General features: G+C 23.5%; 10 protein-coding genes across 10 annotated transcripts, besides 5 other annotated features; 4 read left to right on the top strand and 6 right to left on the bottom strand.

The window, feature by feature from the left end:
• Nucleotides 1-846: 846 nt before the first annotated feature.
• Nucleotides 847-1,581, top strand: EHI_130740 (uncharacterized protein; the record flags this gene model as incomplete). The annotated part of the gene is made up of 1 exon (XM_644842.1): nt 847-1,581. One exon carries the CDS (start codon nt 847-849, stop codon nt 1,579-1,581), a length of 735 nt encoding a protein of 244 aa, XP_649934.1.
• Nucleotides 1,582-1,735: 154 nt separating this feature from the next.
• On the top strand, nt 1,736-2,425 carry EHI_130730 (phosphatidylcholine transfer protein, putative; the record flags this gene model as incomplete). Its single annotated transcript, XM_644841.1, has 1 exon — nt 1,736-2,425. The coding sequence occupies one exon, from the start codon at nt 1,736-1,738 to the stop codon at nt 2,423-2,425; it is 690 nt and encodes a 229-aa protein (XP_649933.1).
• Nucleotides 2,426-2,770: 345 nt separating this feature from the next.
• On the bottom strand, nt 2,771-3,618 carry EHI_130720 (uncharacterized protein; the record flags this gene model as incomplete). Its single annotated transcript, XM_644067.2, has 1 exon — nt 2,771-3,618. One exon carries the CDS (start codon nt 3,616-3,618, stop codon nt 3,016-3,018), a length of 603 nt encoding a protein of 200 aa, XP_649159.1. The 3' UTR covers nt 2,771-3,015.
• Nucleotides 3,619-3,730: 112 nt separating this feature from the next.
• On the bottom strand, nt 3,731-5,851 carry EHI_130710 (myb-like DNA-binding domain containing protein; the record flags this gene model as incomplete). Its single annotated transcript, XM_643094.1, has 1 exon — nt 3,731-5,851. One exon carries the CDS (start codon nt 5,849-5,851, stop codon nt 3,731-3,733), a length of 2,121 nt encoding a protein of 706 aa, XP_648186.1.
• A 235-nt stretch (nt 5,852-6,086) lies between these two features.
• EHI_130700 (enolase, putative) lies at nt 6,087-7,584 on the top strand. Its single transcript, XM_644069.2, has one exon. The coding sequence runs from the start codon at nt 6,250-6,252 to the stop codon at nt 7,558-7,560; it is 1,311 nt and encodes a 436-aa protein (XP_649161.1). The 5' UTR covers nt 6,087-6,249; the 3' UTR covers nt 7,561-7,584.
• A 220-nt stretch (nt 7,585-7,804) lies between these two features.
• Nucleotides 7,805-9,475, bottom strand: EHI_130690 (oligo-1,6-glucosidase, putative; the record flags this gene model as incomplete). The annotated part of the gene is made up of 1 exon (XM_644070.1): nt 7,805-9,475. The coding sequence occupies one exon, from the start codon at nt 9,473-9,475 to the stop codon at nt 7,805-7,807; it is 1,671 nt and encodes a 556-aa protein (XP_649162.1).
• A 136-nt stretch (nt 9,476-9,611) lies between these two features.
• Nucleotides 9,612-10,241, bottom strand: EHI_130680 (uncharacterized protein; the record flags this gene model as incomplete). The annotated part of the gene is made up of 1 exon (XM_644071.1): nt 9,612-10,241. One exon carries the CDS (start codon nt 10,239-10,241, stop codon nt 9,612-9,614), a length of 630 nt encoding a protein of 209 aa, XP_649163.1.
• A 324-nt stretch (nt 10,242-10,565) lies between these two features.
• Nucleotides 10,566-11,150, bottom strand: EHI_130670 (Rab family GTPase; the record flags this gene model as incomplete). The annotated part of the gene is made up of 1 exon (XM_644072.1): nt 10,566-11,150. The coding sequence occupies one exon, from the start codon at nt 11,148-11,150 to the stop codon at nt 10,566-10,568; it is 585 nt and encodes a 194-aa protein (XP_649164.1).
• Nucleotides 11,151-11,282: 132 nt separating this feature from the next.
• Nucleotides 11,283-11,672, top strand: EHI_130660 (microtubule associated protein, putative; the record flags this gene model as incomplete). The annotated part of the gene is made up of 1 exon (XM_644073.1): nt 11,283-11,672. One exon carries the CDS (start codon nt 11,283-11,285, stop codon nt 11,670-11,672), a length of 390 nt encoding a protein of 129 aa, XP_649165.1.
• A 576-nt stretch (nt 11,673-12,248) lies between these two features.
• EHI_130650 (zinc finger domain containing protein) lies at nt 12,249-13,208 on the bottom strand (the record flags this gene model as incomplete). Its single annotated transcript, XM_644074.1, has 1 exon — nt 12,249-13,208. One exon carries the CDS (start codon nt 13,206-13,208, stop codon nt 12,249-12,251), a length of 960 nt encoding a protein of 319 aa, XP_649166.1.
• A 273-nt stretch (nt 13,209-13,481) lies between these two features.
• Nucleotides 13,482-13,743: a repeat region.
• A 2,441-nt stretch (nt 13,744-16,184) lies between these two features.
• Nucleotides 16,185-16,655: a repeat region.
• Nucleotides 16,523-16,753: a repeat region.
• Nucleotides 16,754-16,764: 11 nt separating this feature from the next.
• Nucleotides 16,765-17,028: a repeat region.
• A 3,448-nt stretch (nt 17,029-20,476) lies between these two features.
• Nucleotides 20,477-20,517: a repeat region.
• Nucleotides 20,518-21,512: the final 995 nt, after the last annotated feature.

The following is a 21,512-nucleotide window of genomic DNA, read 5'->3' as shown; positions in this document are numbered from 1 at the left end:
TCTATTCTTCCATTTGTATTTACACCAGTAGTTGATAGTTTTAATGTTGTTTTCTTATTTATTGGAACTGGATTAGGAACAGTTTTATATTTCTGTAGACCACGAGTAAATAAAGCACTTGATGTTGGAAGTACTGATGGGGAATATAAAAAAGGTCTTGTTGAAGGCAAAAAAGGTAAATCTAAAAAAGTTGAAGAAGAAGAAGAAGATCCAATTAAAGATATTAAGAATGCAGCAACTGGTATTGCTGTAAGTGGCATGATTGATTTTACAAAATTTGCTTCAAAATAATCCAAATTTTCTTAAAGGAAAAGGGTTTTTATTTTTGATTTGAAAAAACTATCAAGAGAAAAACTATGATTGATTAAAGATAAAAGATATAAGAATGAGTATAGTGTTTAATTCTAAGTTAAAATCAATTTTAATAGGAGGTAGTGTTATTATATTTTTCTTCTATTTTATTATATCATTATTTATTAGAGTTTGTCTTTTATAATAAATAAAAAGAAAAAAAAAAAGGAAATAACAAAGATAGCCATTTGCTATTCCAACACTTCGGCTTTTCTTACTTCCACCTCAAGTTGGATTATCAATACCAATTATTATTTTTATGTTCTTGGTTTCAATAACATTATTTTTTGCGGGAAATATATATAATAAATTACTTATTGAAAGGCTCAAAGAAGAAGAAAAAAAGAAAGTCAAATAAACATATAATAATTAAATGTTGGTTGATATATCTTTTTGGGGTTTAAATTTGGTTGAGTTTTTTGGTGGTGGTTTAAGGAAAAATGAGAAGTAAAAATCAAAATCATAAAACAAAACTGGAAAAAATAAAATTAAAGAATGCCTTCCAAAACGAAAAAAGAAGATTTAACACAATTAGTTGCACACTTAACAGATCGAGTAAGTGCACTTGAAACAAATCTTTCATTGATTTCTTCTCGTCTTATTAGATTAGAAACAAATCAGAAAGATATGGAAAAGACAATTGATAAGATTGCTAAAAATGCGAATAAAGAAGTTACACCAGTTATAGAAACACAACCAGTTATAACAAAGTATTTTTATGAACCATATCTTGATATATTAAAGAAATGGACAAAGAAAGAAATATGTCAAGTTGTTTATGATTCAATAAATGATGGATTAACAGCACATACTATTAATCATTCAATTGAAATGAAATCAAATATTATGATTTTAGTTAAAACTGATAAAGGGGAAATTTTTGGTAGTTATAATACTACTCAAGTTCCAAAATCAGAAGATAGTGGATATGGGTTTTATATAAACAAAGATATGGATTTCTTTATGTTTAGTTTAAAAGGGAATATTAAAACACCAACTAAAATTACTAAAAAGGATAAAGTTTATTCATTAAAAGTTTATTCTAATGATAATGATGAATGGGTTATTGGAACTCATTGTGGATTTTATGTTGGTGCATCACGTAATTCTTTTATTTCTAATAAATTAAAAATGTTTTATGATGGAGATATTACTTCAGATTCATTAACAGGTTCACATTTTCCAGCTACATTTGATGTATCACAAGTTATAGCTATTCAATGGAAATGAAATTCATTTCAAATGAAGTAATAGAAAAATACTAATTGAATGAATTTAAACAAAAGAAAATTTTTTTATTTTTAATTTAATAATAATAATACTTTTTAATTTAAATTCTTAAAAAATCTTAAAAAATAAAATAAAAAAATAAAAGAGAAGAAGAATGTTAAAACCAATATCAGGAGAAGAATTTATTAATTTTAGAAATATTTGTCTTAAAAATGATAATTTTACTGAATATAGTAAAGAAGGAAATACAATATGTTATCAAGGAATAAATATTAAACCAGGATATTTTTGTACAAAAGCAATAACAACTGATTTATTTGTAAAATATTCAGTTCAACAAATTTTTGATTTTTTAAATGATGAAAATTTTAGAAATCAATGGGATGCATTATTAATGAGTAGGGAAATTATTAAACAAATTGATGATTGTAATCAAATTATTCATTATTGTACAACCCTTCCAATGATTTCTAAACGTGATTATGTATATTATAAAAGTATATGGATGAGTGATGATAAAGAAGAATTTATTATTTTAAATAAATCAGTTGATATTCCTGAATGTCCTGAAGTAAATGGTTTTGTTCGAGCATTATGTGAAATGAGTGGATATATGGTTAAAAAGAATGAAAAAGGAGAAAATGTTTTTTATTATTATGCTTATAATGCTTTTGGTGGATGGGTTCCAACTTGGGTTGTTAATTCGTTAATTTCTTCTCAAGGTTATTCATTATTAAAAAAGTTGTCTGAATGTTGTGAAAAATATCCAGAATGGAAAAAAACCCATAATCCTGAGGAAAAACCTTGGAACGTATTAAAAGATAAAGTTATAATTCCTAAATAATTGATATTTTTAATTAAAATATTCTTTTTTTGGTTTTTCTTAATTCATTCTTTTTAAGATGATATTCTTTTTTTAATTCTTCTTTTTCTTTGAGTTTATTGAACAATAAATTATTTATTCGTTCTTTTTCTGAAAAATAAACTGGATCAATTTGTTTATCTAGTACTTTCTTTTTCTGTTTAAGATGTTTTACTTCACTTTTGATAATAAGATAATTTCTTTTAGAATCCTTTGTTTTAGTTTTCTTATTATTTAAAAACAAAACAATTAAAAACAATTACAAACAATATAGAAAAGTTCAGCAAGTGTTTTTTTATTTTTTTCATTCATTTCTTCTGGTTTAATGAAACATGTTTGACTAAATGGATGTTGTTTATTTAAAGAAGATGATAATGGTGTTGGATGATTTGTTTTTATAATTGGTTCACTTTTTGTTTGTAAAGGTAATGAAGTCTCATTACTTTTAGGTTGTTCTTTGTGAGTCATATCTTTTTTATTCGTTTTAATTATTGGTATTGATTCATATTCTTTAATATTTGTGTCTATTCCTATTTTATGATTTGAAAATAAAAGGAAATGAAAAGAAACAATCAGTTCATATTTTCACATCGAGTAGGTTGAGTGAAATTAGGAGAACAAAGGTCATACCTCACTTTAGCTCCTTTGAAAGTATCAAACTCTTTCATAGAAACTTCATCATTTGTTTTACCAACTAATAAGATTAATTGGTCAACATTCTTTAAAAAAAGAGGAGATTCATCACCATTTTTTTTCCAATTAGGAACATCAATTTCATCATCCAGAATTTCTCGTTTCTTTCTAGCATCAATGACTTCGGGAATAAAATGAATCCCAACCATATGTATATTGAATTGTTCTGCAATTGGTCGAACAACTTCAAGAATTCCACGTTTTGAAGGTGTTTTTACAACAACATTTGTTTGAAGAACATTTCCACCAATTCTAATAAAAGTACTTAAAGCTTTTTCTATGACAACTTTTGCATTATTTTCATATTCAGTTACATCTCCTATAATTCCAATTTTAAATTTTGTATTTCCAATTTGTATTTTATTAGCTAATTTTCTAGCAAGATTTTTGTTAAATCCATTGATAAAATACATAACAACACAAAAAACAATGACTCCTAATATTTTTAATAAGTCATTATATGATATGAAATCTTCTATCATATTTCTTTATTTATTAATTGTAGATAAGTTATTTTTAAATAAAAAAAATAAATGAAATGAAATAACATTAGTATAATTGAAATAAGTTAGTGTGATTAAGTAAGATGATAATTTATGGTTTATTTATGTTTTGATGACTTTTATTTATTGGTAAAGTAGATTGAGATTGTTTAAGAGTATGTGATTGAAAAGATTGATGAATTGGTGGATGATTTTGGATATTTTTTGGGATTTTTGATGAGTATAGATTTAATCTCAATTGAGATTTTAATTTTTTGGTTATTTCAGGATATCCAATTGGAGGAAGATCATTTTCAATCTGTTTTTTTGATCTTCTTCTTTTAATTCCATCACCACGAAGTTGAGAAGCAGCTTCAAGCATTAAAGACTTAGATGGTTTTGTAGTAACTTTTAAAAATTTAAGAATAGCATCATAACGACCACGACATTGACAATCAACTCTTCCAGGAATTTGAGAAGCAATTTTTGACCATTTTGGTTTTCCACTTCGTTCAACTTTAATTTTAGAAGGTTTACCTTTTTCCATAGCTTCAGGAGTATTAGGAAGAATAATAGAATAGATATAATTTGGGTCATATAATTTTTCAATTAATATTAAATCTTCTTCTTCAGTCCAAGATTTTCTTTTTTTAACACCAGAAGCAGCAGAATTACTAACAAAATCCCTAATTTGAGCATCAGTTCTATTAGGAATAAAAGTTGATATTTTTTTCCATTGATTAGGATATAATTTTTGACAAATGGTAACTTTAACCTTTTCAATTTGACTCCATTTTCCACATGTTTTCCTAATAAGTACTTTGTCATATCTATTCATAACTTGTTGACAAGTTCTTCCTTCAATTTCTGTTTCAACAGACTTCCAATCTCCTTTACCATATTTTTTTACAGCTTCTAATATTTTTTCATCTTCTTCTTTGCTAAATGGTCCATATTTCATATTTTCTTTCATTCTAATTTCTTGAATCTTTTTGAGAAGAAAGACATAACTCATACCATGATCTTCTGCAAATTCCATCATTTCATTTTTTAATGTAATAAATGATTCTTTATTACAAGTGATAGTAGGATTATTTAACTTTTTTGCAAATATTTTTATTTGAGAAATGATATTAGGAATTTTTTCAAGTGATGAATAAACTTGTGATTTAATGATATAATCATATTGTAATTTACAATCTAAAGGATTATGATTACCTATTTCTTCACAAATAATTTTCCAGAAATTGTCTGAAATATCAATGTTGTTATTTACTCTAAATTCGTTTTTGAACATTTCATAATAAATGACAATTGCATCACAAATAGCTCTTAAATATTTTAGGAATTCTTCTTGAGTAAATAATCTTTTATATTGAAGAGCCAAAAAAATATTTCTTCTACCTTCTAATTCAACTTGTGTTTTCTTTTGTTGTAAATATAATTCAGTTTTTTCATTATATTGAACAGGATATATTCTATTAAATTTATCAATTATTTTTTGTAATTCATCAGATGGTTTTGATCTCATTTCTTCTAAAATTGAAGTAAGATTATTATCATTCATTTCAGGATGTTTATTTTCATTTCTTTTTAATGAAATAGTAAGTGTTAATTTTGAATGTTTTGGTATTTCTTCAATTGATTCTGGTTCTTTTTTTATTTCTTTTGAAAAAGAATCTATAGGTAATTCAACTGGAGGAGGAATATTTTGATATTTATGACATTGTTTAGAATTTTGTTTATTTAATACATCTAATTGTTCTAAATTTTGTTTTGCTTTTTCTGCTTCTTCAAGTATTTTTATTTTTTGAAGTTGAGCTATTCTTCGTTTTTCTTCAAGAATACGTAATTCAAATTCTTTTATTAATCCATTACTTTCTCTTTCTTGAATCATTTGATTCCATTTTTGATTTAAAATCATTACTTTAATTTTATTTACAATATTTAACAATGTTATTCGATCTTCTTTTTTCCATTGAAATGATATTATTTTATTTGGAGTTGAAGGTGCTTTTTCAAAAAATAATGGACTATTTCCATCAATATCTGTAAAATATTGTTCTCTGATTTTGTATAATTGTCTTGGTGCATTCATAGCTTCAATAACTCTATCAATTCTTGTTTGACATTCTTTTAATGCAGAATTTACACTACAATTACATTCTTCAAGAATGGTATAATATCCATTAAGAATATTAGTGAATGTAATAAAATCAGCATCAAGTTCCATAATATGTTGTTGACTTATAAAAAGGAATTTTAGAGATTATGGAATATATTATCTATTTTTGTATCACTAAGAAAAATAAATTTTGTTTTTCTAACCCTTTTTTTTTATTTTTTTAATTTGTTTTTTTTATTTTTTATATTTTATATTTTTTTTTTTAATATGATAAAAAGCCACGTTGTGTTGAAAGAGTATGAAATGGAGGTGAGACGTGGAGACTGAAAAATAAGAAATTACTGAAAAAATAAAAAATGAAGGGATTTTGCGAAGGAGAAAGGAATAAAAAAGGCAAAAAAACAAAAGTAAAGAAAAAGAGAGAAAATAAGAAATGATGAATCAGAGAAACGTGGCAAATGATATAAGAAAGAAAAAGAAGAAAAGTTCAAACATTAAATAAAGGAATGTCAATTCAAAAGGTTCATGCTAGAGAAATTCTTGATTCACGTGGTAATCCAACCATTGAAGTAGAAATTACTACTGGAAAAGGTATGTTCAGATCATGTGTTCCATCAGGAGCATCTACTGGAGTTCATGAAGCAGTTGAACTTCGTGATGGAGACAAGAAAAGATATGGAGGAAAAGGAGTTCTTAAGGCTGTTGAAAATGTTAACACCATTATTGGACCAGCTCTTCTTGGCAAGAACGTTTTGAACCAAGCAGAACTTGATGAAATGATGATTAAACTTGATGGAACTAACAACAAAGGAAAACTTGGAGCTAATGCTATTCTTGGATGTTCAATGTCAATTTGCAGAGCTGCAGCAGCAGAAAAAGGACTTCCATTATATAAATATCTTGCTGAACTTACTGGACATAAAGAAATGACTATGCCAGTTCCATGTTTCAATGTTATTAATGGAGGAGCACATGCAGGTAATGCACTTGCTATGCAAGAATTCATGATTTGCCCAACTGGAGCTACTAACTTCCATGAAGCTCTTAGAATGGCAGCTGAAACATATCAATGCCTTAAAGTTGTTATTAAAGCTAAATATGGACAAGATGCTACTAATGTTGGAGATGAAGGAGGATTTGCACCAAATGTATCAGGAGCACGTGAAGCACTTGATCTTCTTGTAGAAGCTATTGCTAAAGCTGGATATACTGGAAAGATTGAAATTGCTATGGATTGTGCAGCATCCGAATTTTATAATGAAGAAACTAAGAAATATGATCTTGGAAAGAAGATTCCAGCTGATAAGAAAGACCCATCTCTTGTTAAGGATGTTGATGGATTAATTGCTGAATATGTTGATTATGGTAAACATTATCCAATTGCTTCAATTGAAGATCCATTTGCTGAAGATGATTGGGCAGCATGGAATAAATTCACTGTTGAACATGGTAATTTCCAAATTGTTGGAGATGATCTTTTAGTCACAAACCCAGCTCGTGTCCAAATGGCTATGGATAAGAACGCATGTAACTCTGTTCTTATTAAAGTTAATCAAATTGGTACTCTTACTGAAACATTCAAGACTATTAAGATGGCACAAGAAAAAGGATGGGGAGTTATGGCATCACACAGATCTGGTGAAACTGAAGATACTTTCATTGCTGATCTTGTTGTTGGACTTAACTGCAAACAAATCAAGACTGGAGCACCATGCAGATCTGAAAGACTTTGCAAATACAATCAACTCATGAGAATTGAAGAAGAACTTGGAAACATTCCATATGCTGGAAAGAACTGGAGAAATTCAACTGCTTAAGATAAATTAAATTTTATCTACTTATTTTTCTTTTTATTTTATTTATATATAAATGAAAGTTAATTTGTTTCAATAGAAATAATAAAATGAAAATATAATTGAATTTCATAATTATGATAAATTGAAATTATTTTTATTAGAAGAAACATAAAGAGAATGTTGTTGTATGAACATTTTATTAATTATTTTTTATTGTAAGATAAGTAGTTAAAAAATGGAAGAAAATAAAATACTATTAAGATGTTTAATTAAATTGATAAACTCTTGCTTCATAAGGTTTTAATAAAAATTGATTTATTGGTTCTTGATTATCAACTTGATAATTAGAAATTATTAAATGTTTATTTTGAATTTGAATATCAATAGGAAGTATAAATTCTATTGGAGTTTCAAAGAAATTAAGAATAACAATCCATTTTAATTGATTTAGTGTTTTAATATAGGCAAAGATATGTTCATCATCTTTTAAAATCATTTGAACTTCACCATAAGGCATAATAGGATTTTCTTTTCTAAGTTTTAATAATTGTTTATAATAATTAAAAACACTGTTGGGATTTTGCATTGCTTCTTTAGCATTAATTGTTTTATAATTTGGATTTATTTTAAGCCAAGGATTTCCTGAAGTAAATCCAGCATTTTCAGAGTCATCCCATTGCATTGGAGTTCTAGCATTATCTCTTCCAACTTCAGAAACTCTTTTTAAGAATTGGTCTAAAGTCATTTCATGAGTTTGAGTTAATTCCTTCCATTTTCCAAAGATTTCACAATCTTGATAATCATCTAATTTATCAAAATAAACATTGGTCATTCCTAATTCTTCTCCTTGATAAATATAAGGAGTTCCTTCTAATGTATGAAGTAAAGTTGCAATCATTTTAGCACTTTCAATTCTATATTTTGTATCATTTCCCCATCTACTTACTTGTCTTGGTTGATCATGATTATTAAAATATAATGAATTCCATCCACAATTATGAAGTGTAACTTGCCATTTTTCAATATTCTTTTTTAATTCAGTTAATTTCCATGGAACACTTATCCATTTATCACCATTTTTATATCCTATATTAACATGTTCAAATTGAAATAACATTTCAAGCTCATGACGTTCTTTTCCTACATATTGTTGAGCTTGTTCTGGTGTAACACCAGGTGTTTCACCAACTGTTAAACAATCATAATGACTTAATACTTCTTTATTCATTTCATTTAAAAATTCATGAACTTTTGGTCCATTAGCAAAATAACGAAATCCACTTGCTAATCCATCTAATCCAACAGGTGAATCATTAGGAAATCCTTTTACTTTAGATATTAAATTAATTACATCCATTCTAAATCCATCAATTCCTTTATCAAACCACCATTTCATCATTTTATAAATAGATTGTCTTACTTCAATATTTTCCCAATTTAAATCAGGTTGTTCTTCAAGAAACAAATGAAGATAATATTCTTTACGTTCTTCATCATATTTCCATGCACTTCCACTAAAAAAACTTCTCCAATTATTTGGTTTTTTTGACCAAATATACCAATCTTTTTTCTCATTATTTCCTTTTTTTGATTCAATAAACCATTGATGTTGATTACTTGAATGATTAACAACAAGATCCATAACAACTTTAATTCCTGCTTCATGCATTTTAAAAAGTAATTCATCAAAATCTTTCATTGTCCCAAATTTTGGATTAATTTCCTGATAATCCATAATATCATATCCATTATCTGCATCACTTGTACTATAAATTGGATTTAACCAAACAATAGTTATTCCTAATTCTTTAAGATATGGTATTTTCTCTATAATTCCTTTAATATCACCATATCCATCACCAGTGGTATCTTTAAAACTTCTACAATAAATTTGATAAACAACACCTTCTTTCCACCATGTTTTATCAATATTCATTATATTAAATGTTTTATTTAAGATGATTAAAACAAATTTAATTCTTATTAACAAATTAAATCCTTCTTTATTATTAAAACAAAAATGATTTTATAATAAATAAATTATACATCTATTTCATTTTGTTATTATCTTTTTATCTTTCTTTTTCAAGACCAAAATCAATTTGAACACAATTTGGTATTTCTGGTGTTGAACTTATTTCTGGTAATTCACTTGAACTTTTTTGTTTCAAATGAGTTGTTAATAAACTGATTTTAGGACGTTTAATACAATCAAATAATATATTATGAGTAAATGATAAATATGAAAGACAATATAATGTAAAACATAGTGCTTGTAAAAGAATAGATAAAATTAATAGTAATAAACTATTTATAATATGAAATATATTTAACCATATTCCTACAATACCTATAATACAAAATGCTAATGTACTAAATCTAACTGGTCTACAAATTAATATTAATTGTTTCCATGGTGATGCAATAAAAAGTAATGAACTATATAATAATAGTTTTGAAATAATATATACCATCCCTAATATTACTGGATATTCAACATATAATCCTGTTAATGGAAGTGTTAATAATAATGCCGTTAATCCTATTAAAAATGATATAATAAAGAAAATAAATCGTATCATTGGATGTAATTTTATACAACATAATAAATATTTGTCTTCTGATATAAATAATTCATTCATTGTATCTCGATGAAATGTAATTATTCCTTCTTGTTTATTATTCTTTTCCTTTATTTCCATTATATTTTATTAGTTCATTCTTAAAAAACTATTCTTTTATTTTCTTTCTTCATTTTTTCTTTTTTATCTTATCTTTCTTTCACCTTTCTTTATATTAAATCTTATTTCTCTTATTGATGATATTCTCTTCTTTTGTATCTTCTCTTTATTATTTTCTCTTACTGAAGTCTATTGTATATTAACTTTTATTCTCTTTTCTTTTTATTTATTTTTTCTTCTCACTTATTTTCTTTTAATAAAGATTGTTGATTATTTGTTGAGTTATGAAAGGTTCTAAGAAGCCAAATTAAATAGAATAATATAACAAAAAGTCTCAAACATAAATTAACAACATCCATAACTAGTTTGTTGAGAAGAAATATCTTCAATATGAAGATTTTCATTAGAAGAAATTGTCTCGTCTTTTTGATTTGATTCCATCACAGCAGCAATCATTTCATTGACTAAGTCTTCAACTCCTTCAAAAGTTTTAGCTGATGTTTCTGTATAAATTAAGCTATGTCTACGTGCAAATTCGAGTGCATCTTCTTTTGAGACTGCACGTTCAAGATCAATTTTATTTCCAACACAAATTATAGTGTCAATTTCACAATTTCCTTTGACGTCATTTAACCAATATTCGAGTTGTTCAAATGTTTCTTTTCTTGAGATATCATAAACCATAATCACAGCATTAGATTTTCTATAATAGCTTTGTGGAATAGAATGATAACGTTCTTCACCACTAGTATCAAATAAACTTACTAAAACCTGTTGTTCTTTGTACGTTCTATTAAATTTAATAAATTCAGCACCAATAGTTGCTGAAGTTTTTTCAAAAACTCCTTTAGAAATTACATTACAAATTGAAGATTTACCTACTGACGATTCTCCAACAAGAGTAACTTTTATCTGTTTGTTTGAAGTCATTTAAGTGATGATGAATTTATTATTTTTTTCTTTTTGATTTTAATTTTTTTTCAGTAAAAAAAACGATAAAAAACAAATTGATTTTTATATTTTTAAAAGACATAAAAAAGATCTTGAAATTATATAGAATAAATGGAATCACAACCAAAACTTCCTTTTAAACAACGAGTTTCTTTTGAAGAACGTAAAGCATTTGCTATTCAATTAAGACAAAAGAAACCAAATTATGTTCCACTTGTTGTTGAAAGTGATGGAACTTCAAATGCCATTGAATTAAAGAAAGATAGATTCTTTATTCCTGAAGATTCAAAAGTTAGTGATTTTGTTAAAGTCTTAGTTGATAAATACATTGAAACTGATGGGGAAACTCCAATTTCAACTGTTTCTGTTAAAATTCAAACACCAAGTAAAGCTATTCAACCATCAAATGAAGATACTATTGGTTCACTTTATGCTATGTATCAAGAAGAAGATGGGTATCTTTATTTCATTGTTTACAGAGAATCTGTCTTTGGAAATTAAGTGGTTGTTTCTTAACTACATTTTTTAATAAGTTTTAAAAAATAAATTTAGTTTCGCTAAATATTTGAGTTAAGTTATAATCAAATCAATTAGTAATATTGACATATTTATAAGACATTTAAAATTTAAAAACACTAATTCGACATTTAATATTTTTTTTTTTTAAATTAAATTTTAAAGATATTATTTAATTAGTTATATTATATTATTAATTTTATAGTAAGTAACTTTTTTATTTTGACTCTGTTTATTTTATTTAACAGTCACTTTTAACTTTTGTTTATAAATTATTCATATCTAAATAACGACAAATCAGATTTATTAGCAAAAGCTTTAAAGTGAATAATGAATAACCAATTATTCATTGTTTATCTAATTAATTGTTTCGTAGCAAAAGTTATAAATTATTCATGGTTATAAATGTTCAGTCTCAATAGTAATAACTAAGTTATACTTTTGGTTTGAAAAAAGGGAAGGGGTTATAAGAAATAGGTTGATTGAATATACTTGTACAAAATAAGATTTAAGTAATATTACTACCACGTTTCTGGACAAACAAAAAAAGTCAATTAAACATTATAACTCTCTTACATTCCATTCAAGAGAAATGTCATTATCATTTGTTTGTGATGTCAAAGACATTGTTTGGTGACACACAGGACAAAATTTAGATTGGACGTTCCAATTTAAAATGCAGTTTTTATGAAATACATGATGGCACTGTAAAATAACACCTGTTTCAGTTACACTTTGGCATATTACACATAACTCTGGCTGGTTTAGATGCACTTCTTTGATACGAATTAGAGTAATCATTGTTGGGAATTGTCTTAACAATGTAAATGTATCTTTCAAGCAAAGACAAAAACTAGTAACAGAACGAACGAGAAATATGTTTATGTGAATGGTGAGGTAAATAGAAGCTTTTAACATAGTGAAACTCTTAATGATTAGATATAGTAAATCTCGGAGAGTTATAATTAGAAGTAAGTCATATTCACCCGTTCCAAACAAGCATTGTTGTAATAGTAATATGATTGACAATAAAATGCTACAGCAAGAACACACACATTCATACCACAACATAGCTGGAATTATAAATTCATTTAAACACAACATATTTATAATAATCCACAAGATAACAATAATTGAACCAATTAGACGTGTAATTTCTCTTTTGCCTAATTCATTTTTTAATGCACTTCGTGTTTTTACATAGATTATACCATCAAACAATTTAATAGCAAAAATAACAACCAACACCAACAAACATTCTGTTGGGTGATGTTCTACGTTGAAAGATAAAAAAACAATGTCCCATACAGGTCTCATCTTGTAAAAAACAGCAGCCCAATCAGAAGAGGCTGTTGCTGGAAGAATGGAAAGAAACATCTTACATATAATGAGTAATATCCCAATAAGAAATACCAACATCTGATAAGATGGTTGAAAGTGTGCTGAAATTGGTTCATCACTAATTGTCATCATAAAAGCTGATATTGTTATCATACAAATAATGTTTAATGTATCTCTCATTTGCTAATTGTAAGTTAGTTTTTTCTTAAAAATTTTTAACATTATGTTCAACTAAAAACTATTCAATTTTTTTTGTGTTTAATACATCAAATTAATAAGTATTTTTTTAAATGTATTATGGAAATATTTTTTTTTGTAAAAATGCTAAATCTTTGGAAAAAAGAAGTTTTGAAAAGGAGGTATTTATTTTAGTTTCTTTCCTTTTTGTATTATCTTCTTATTCTTTAACAATATAGTCTTTATTTTATTGAAGTAATTAGTTAAAGGCATGACATGTATTATAATAAATGAGCTAAGAGTCAGAACCAAATTTAAGATAAATATGTTAAGGAGTAATTAGAATGTATTTACAAACTAAGTATTAAATGGCAGGAGAAATGATAGAATAATCAAATAAGATACAAGCTGAATCGATGAGAGAATGAAGAAATTAACAAGAAGTAATAGGAAGTGAAGTAATGAATAAAGTTGATGTAAAAGAAAAAAAAGATGTTTTAAATAAGTTTTTGAATTATAGCAGATAAATTAAATGATACTGTCTGATGTCATGACACTTCAATATAGGAATATAATGACAATATATAATAACAATACAACCAAACAAACTTCGTAATATACAATATAAAGTCAAGAAGTGTATTCTAGGAAAAGTTAAAATATTATTAACAATTAATTGGTGAATAAATATAAAAACTCTATAATGATGTTATATTTTCAAAAAATTAATAATTTTTAATAATATATTAATATAGGAGTTATTATTGATAATGTACAAGATGTAATATTTTTACAAATTCAAATATTGGTATTCAAAAGATTATTTTCTTCTTTAACATATAACTTTATGTTATTGTTCATATTATTTATTTAAACATTAATTTTATGAACCAAAGAACTTATGTTTTTGATTTTGTTTATTTAGCTGTTAGTGTTGTTCAACAATATTGAATATAATAGTTATAATAATGAATAATCATAAAGACAAAATAGTTATATAAAAATAATAATTTTATACTAAACATGGATGTCATACTTGAATATATTGTAGTCGTTGAAAATATTTACAATACTAAAATAAAGATATGTGAAGAATATATTTTAATGTAAAATAAATTTTATTGTTGTGAACAGTTACTGAAAATAAGAATAGAAAATGATTTTATTATTAATCATAATTAAGAGGATTGGAGTTATAACTTGAATGATATTAAGAATGAAATAAAGCATGTATTTATCATGTTAAGTGATAAAAATGAATGAGAGAAAGAATATTGTTTGTACTTCATAATAAAATACAAATGTACAAGAATAATAATGAATATTTCAAATATAAGAATTATATTTTGAAGTAAAATATTTAAAATATGATATAAAACGATTATTTAATCTAAAACAAAATACAAAACTAAAAATATAATTTTAATAATCATACTTATTCCATGGGTTTAGAAGAAGCAAAATAATTAATTGGCCAATAAATAAATAAAAAGGAACACAACTGTTATTATTGGGAACAGTGGCAACGAAAAAAGCAAATAATAGAAAAAAAGAAGAGAAAGAAAGATATAAAAGAATAAAAAGAAAGAAGAAGAATAAAGAAAGAATAAAAAGAAAGTATAAGAAAGAATATAAAAATAATAAATCACAAAGATGTAATAAAAGAAGAAAAGAAGAAATAAAAAAGTGTATTTTTAATGTAAAAATTAGAAATATTCAATAAAAGTGTCTAATTTAATGATGTAAAATGATTGGTATTGTTTTATTGATGAAAAATATTTTAAAATTTTTTATGTTTATTATTTATATGTATAATTTAAACATGATGTTTATTATATATTCAATCATATGTGTTATGTTATTATAACATATAATAAGTGATAAAATATAAATGAAAATGATATGAATATATGATATAGAATATAAAACAAAAGAATAATAAGAATAAATGATAAATAAAAGGAGAAATGATAGTCAATGATATAATAATAAAATCAAAGTATAAAAGATAAAAACAATATTAATATAAAACAAAAGAGAATAAATATAAAATGAAAATAGATATAAAAGATAATAATATAAAAATGATAAGGATGAATATTCAAATAATAAAATACATTTAAATATAAAAGAATAACAATAAGAAAATCTAAATAATATAAACATAAAAATAATAAAATAAGAAGAATATAATAATATAATAATATATAGATAATAAGAAGAATACAATGATATAAATAATATAAACAGAGAAATAAATAAATAAAAATACGATAGATAAATAACATATAAAGAAAAGAATAAAAAGAATAGAAATAATTATGATTCATCAAATAATCTATTTCATTAATATTTCATACAAAATGAATACAATTGATAATAAAATATAAACATAAATATTTATATATTCTGTATTTATCATACTTTTTATTTTTTTATTTTTTTTAGGAGCAAAATATAATAAATGGAAAAATCTATGGATGCAAATTATTTTGCATCTTTTTTCTTTTTTGTAAATTATTTAGATGCATTTTTTCTTTGCTAATTTTCGTACTCAATATAATAACATAAATAATTGATACTTCACAAAGTAATACTAATTTGTTTGAATAAAATATTTCATTTGAAACATAGGAAAGGAAAAAACAAGAAAAACGAAAATATAAATATAAGAAATGAAAATTAAACAAAAAGAATAGAATGAAATAATTAATATTTTAATTGAAATGAAATAAGAAATGATAAATGTACAATATTCAATATGTGTTGAAAATCAACGTATTGAATAAAACTAACAAATGAAATTAAATATATAATTATAAATGAAGATAAAATAAAACATAAGAAATAGTAATTTCAAAATCAAATAAATCAAATGACAATTTATAGTATTAAAAACAAAAGAACAAAACCAAACAAAATAATAAATACAACAGTATTTAGATATATAAGAAGAAAGAATATGATAAAGAAATTAATAAACAGATAATAAATCAATTATGATTGACATCATCTTTATGTTTTCATCATGTTGAGAAGTGAGCAAATCAGTTTCATCAACATGCTTTATTTCTATTGAAATAAAGTTTTTGCAAGCATACTCGACTTAAATGATGAATCATTTAAGTTGCTGTATGACTTTTATTTTGATTTTAATGAGTAATATAATATTTCTCATTCTTTATATTGTTGTTTTAAGGAGAGTATATCCATAACATACTGTTATAGCTCATCTCCTTTTACCTTCGACACCCCTTAAAGAAACCCTATTCCTTGATAATATCCTTATGTTTAATTTTTGTGCAACAATATCAATTATATATGCTTCTTCTTTAATAAATGATAATTCTTAATACATAATACACCCTTAGTAAATAATAATCCTTATAAATAATAATGAATAATATTATTACATAATAACTACTCATAATAAATATTAATAAATAATAACAAGTTAGTTTTGAATATAAATTATCACACCAAAGGTATGTCATGATTAGACAATAACTGAGATATTCGAAGCATGGGAATAGTATAGGGTCTTTCATAAAATAAAGTAAAAATAAGAAAAAAGAAAATGTTTAAAATTAATGCAGAAAACAAACAAGGGATAAAAAAGAAGGAATAAGCAGAAGGAAAATTGAGAATATTTTAATAAGAAGAAATAAAAGAAGGAAGTGCTTTCCTCATACTCATACAAAAACATCAATGATAAGTTAAACAAAAAGATTACTCTTTTTAAACAGCAAATGGATGTGATTATTCACCACTGAGCATTGAAGAATAAATTAAAAATCTAATAACATTTAATTAATTATTTCTTTCAATTATTTCTTGTTAATTTTATGAAGAATAATTAATTTAGTTTCAGTTCTTTCAACTTCCAAATCACAATAATTAATTTCTTCTATGTATTTCATTCTTTTATTTCTTTGAAATTTCTTTATTTTTATTTATTTGGTTATGCTTTTCTTGTTTAATGTTTCTATCTTTTTTTATCTTTTTCTTCAGTAATACTCTGATAATCATTATCTCTTTTTCAACTTCTTCTACATTAATTGATGTTAATAGTATTATCCTTGTCATCATCATTACAATTCCATATTATCTTTATGTATTGTCATAACAAAATAATTTTTTTGATTCATTAAATTACATTGGAAATTTATTGATTTCTAGTTATTCCAATAAAAATTAAAATAATTTTTGTTATTACTTCCTTCTTTTCTTCATGAACTTCTTTATGGGTATAATAATACCATTTGATCAACACGATACAAACATATCTCTAAATGTCTAATATTGGAAAAAACATTCTATATCATTTTATCCATTGTTTTATTATTTTATGAAAGCCTTGATTGAAATTCAAAACAATATTAATTATTTAAAATTCTTTTTATTCTTTTTTTTAATATATTCAATTATTTATTCAGATATACTCTTTTCGTTCTTCTGTGTCTTGTAACACAGATATAATAATAATAAATATATCTCATTTATCACTTTCTCATTATAATCATTTTGTTTATTTAGTTTCTGATTTTGTATTGTTATTTTCTTTTAAAACATTCTTTTTCATTTTGAATTTACAAATTGTATTTTCAATCACTTGTATTTCAAAGGATAAATAATTTAATTTATTTAATATTCATTGATTGTTGTTAGTTGATAGTCATTTTAAATAATAATTAAATAAATCAATTATTTATCAATTTGATGAATGTTGTTTATTATTAAAAAACATTTCATTTTCATTTGAAATAAATAACTACAATTCTACATTTTTTAAATATTCTTCACATTATTTTATTTAAATGAAAAACAATAAAATATTTTATCGAATGTTACATAACCATTGTTTTTTTTTAATTTTACAGAAAATGTATTTTTGAAATAAAATGAATTAGAAAATATTTAAAAATAAATGAATAAATTTATCGATAATTTAACATGACAGTTCGTTTTTGTTTATTAGTTTGAAATACAAACATCATTAAATAAAAATAAATTTGTAATGTTATGATTGAATTTAAAAAATGAATAAATAATTTTACACTACTTTTGAAATATATTTATTATTATAATTTTTAATTTCCATTCAACAATGACTTATTTTTTAATTAGTGACAATGATTATATTTTTATTCATAAATTATTAATTGGAATGAATGATGATAGTATTGTTAAATAATCAAAATAAAAGAATGAAATATGATTAACCTATTTATTATTTCATCTTCAATAAATAAAAAGAATTATTTACTAATTAAAACATTGATTATTTCTTTTATTATGTTATTTAATGTAATTTTATTTGATTTTCATTTCATTTGATTATTTGATTCATTGTATATTTATAATAATTATATCATTTTTTATTCATTTTATTTCTTATTCTTATTTTATTATCTTATTTTTATTTATCATTTATTATCTTTATTAATTTAATTGAATTGAATTAATTGTTGATAAAACATGAAAATTCAAATCACAAACGATAAAATGATAACAATAAAACAGAATTGAATCTTCTTCTCTTCAATATTTTTGTTATTTAAAAAATGAATAAATACTAAAAATAAACTAAACTAATTATAGAAAATAACAATATTATAATTTTATTATTATTATATTATTAATATTATTATATATTTATTGTTATTTTAAAAATAAATAAAAGTCATTTATTTAAAATAGAATGATGTTCAAAATAATGATTAACTTGATTTGTTAATAACGTGGATTAACTATTTAAACATCCATATTTTGAACTTATAAACATCAAATTAAATTAAAATGGAAGAGTTAATAAACAAGAATAACCAATTAATTAAAGAAGTAATAGAAACACTTCCAAACATTCAACAATCAATTGATGATACTACTAAGAATTATCAATATTATATAGGAAGTATTAAAAATGAAGTATTTAGAATAAAACCAGATGAAAGATACTCAGAAGCAATTAAAAGAGGAGAAGGAATATTTGATAGAATTGATGAAACAGAAAGAAGAAGAAAAATAGTAATAGAGAAAAGTCAAGAAACAATCAACCAAATAGAAATAATGAAGAATAAAATGAAAAGAATCATAGAAGAATGTAATAATGATGAAGAAACACTAAGTAAAACACGAAATGAACTAATAGATAAAATCATTTCAATTGAAGAAATGGTAATGAAAAACAAATTATTCAGAAAACCAGAAGATAGAGATAAAATCACATCAGAATTTAATAACAAGAAAGAAGAATGGAAAATATATTATAGTGATTATTTCTCAAGGAAGAAGAGAGAAGAAGAAGAAAGAAGAAAGCAAGAGCAAGAAGAGAGATTGCAAAGAATGAGAGGACTGTCAACTCCAAAACATCAAATCAAACAACTAGAAGAATGGACAAATAGAAAAGTATCAAATATATTATTTGATTCAGATATTGATGATTGGAATCAAGGTACATCAGTATTTGATCAAAGAATAATGAATAAAGAACATATAATAATTATTATTGAAGATGAAGAAGGAAATAAATTTGGAGGATATGTTAATGAGAAAATTGATAAAATTGGTTATTGTGGTTATATAAATGATTCAAAATCATTTGTATTTTCATTAGAATCAAATGGAAGAATTGAAGGAATGATGAAATATGATATTGAAATACCACAACATGCATTTTATTTACACAATCAATCAATGAATTGGTCGTTTGCATTTGGAAGTGATATTGTTGTTGGTAAAGAAAATAAGAAAACAAAATCATATTGTAGTCAACAACATTCATATGAATATGATGGAATTGAAAATGCACTTTGTGGAAAACAACATTTCACACCAAAACGAATCATAGTAATTGAAATGAAATGATTCAATCTTGATTTATTGAAAATGAAATAAAAAAGAATAAAAACGAATCAATGAAGAATATGAACATTTCATTTATCTGTCAATGAATGAAATGGTAAAATAAAAATAGACATAATTCAATGTTGATTTATTTTATTTCATTTAATGAAATATTCACACCCAATGATGGTGTTTTTAATAAATAAGAAAAGAAATAAGAAAGAAATAGAAATAAAATAAAATGAATAAACAATTTATTTGTATCATTTCATTGAATTAATTCATTATGAATCAAATGAATAAGATAATAGAAATAAGAATAATAAACAAATAAAGAAATGATAAAATACATCAACATATTTATGTTATTATTTCTTATTCTTATTTTCTATTTTCTATTTAAACAATAATAAATAATAATAATCAAAAAAAAGGTCAATTATTAGATATATCCATAATTGATTTTATGATAAAACATAATGAATGTTATGGAACACTATTTTTATTACAACAAAACATACCCATAGGATTAATTCACAACAAAGATGAAATTAAATTTTTCATATCAACTAACAATAGAAACTATTTCTATTCTTTTTTAATTATTTACTTTTTATTGAAGATAATTTCTTTTGTTATTGTGTGTTGTTATTAAATAATCAATATGTTGAATTGAAATGATGATTGAAGTGTTTAAATTGAGAATATCGAATGAAATATCATTAATTATTTAATAAAATAATTATTATTTATAGTATTTTAAACTATAATAGAATGGTAAATAAAAGATATAAATGGTATTTAAAATTAATGAAAGAATAAAATATAATTGAAATAAAATTAGTTTGTCAAATATTTTATTTGGTATTTTCTATTTCTATTAATTTAAAACTATAGATTTTCTATTAATAATTTAAAGGCGAACTTAATATAAAAACTTAATAAAAATGACAAAAATATGAAAAAATTGTTTTTCTTGAAACAATAATCATCATTTGAATTATTATCGTCTCTTTTATATCTCATATTGACGAATATTATTCAAAATACAAATAACAATAAGTAATGTTATTAACAACATACACTTCCATCACCTTTATTCTTTTTTATCAACATGACTGACACTATTATAGTCATACCTTATAAAGAAATAATGGGAATACTTCACTTATTTAAAGAAATTAACTGATGAATTAACTGATGAAGTAAACAATGATAAAAAAGAAAGAAAAATAAAACATAAAGAAGTGAAACAGGTTGAAGTGAATAATAAGACATTATAAATAAGATAAAGTGAATGATGAGATAGAATCACATCAAATCAATGACATGTTTTATTAATATGTTCAATGTTATTTGTGTGTTGTTGAAATGAATGAATACTATATATATTAACAATAACATTATATGTTAATAGATAAGACATAATAAGAAAATGTTAGAAGTGAGAGTAAGAAGAAG

Source organism: Entamoeba histolytica, genomic scaffold (genome assembly GCF_000208925.1).
Source record: "Entamoeba histolytica HM-1:IMSS scf_1104750518301 genomic scaffold, whole genome shotgun sequence".
Classification (NCBI taxonomy): domain Eukaryota; phylum Evosea; order Mastigamoebida; family Endamoebidae; genus Entamoeba; species Entamoeba histolytica.
The sequence above is the reverse complement of the archived record's forward strand: the minus strand, read 5'-3'. Positions and strand labels throughout refer to the sequence as shown.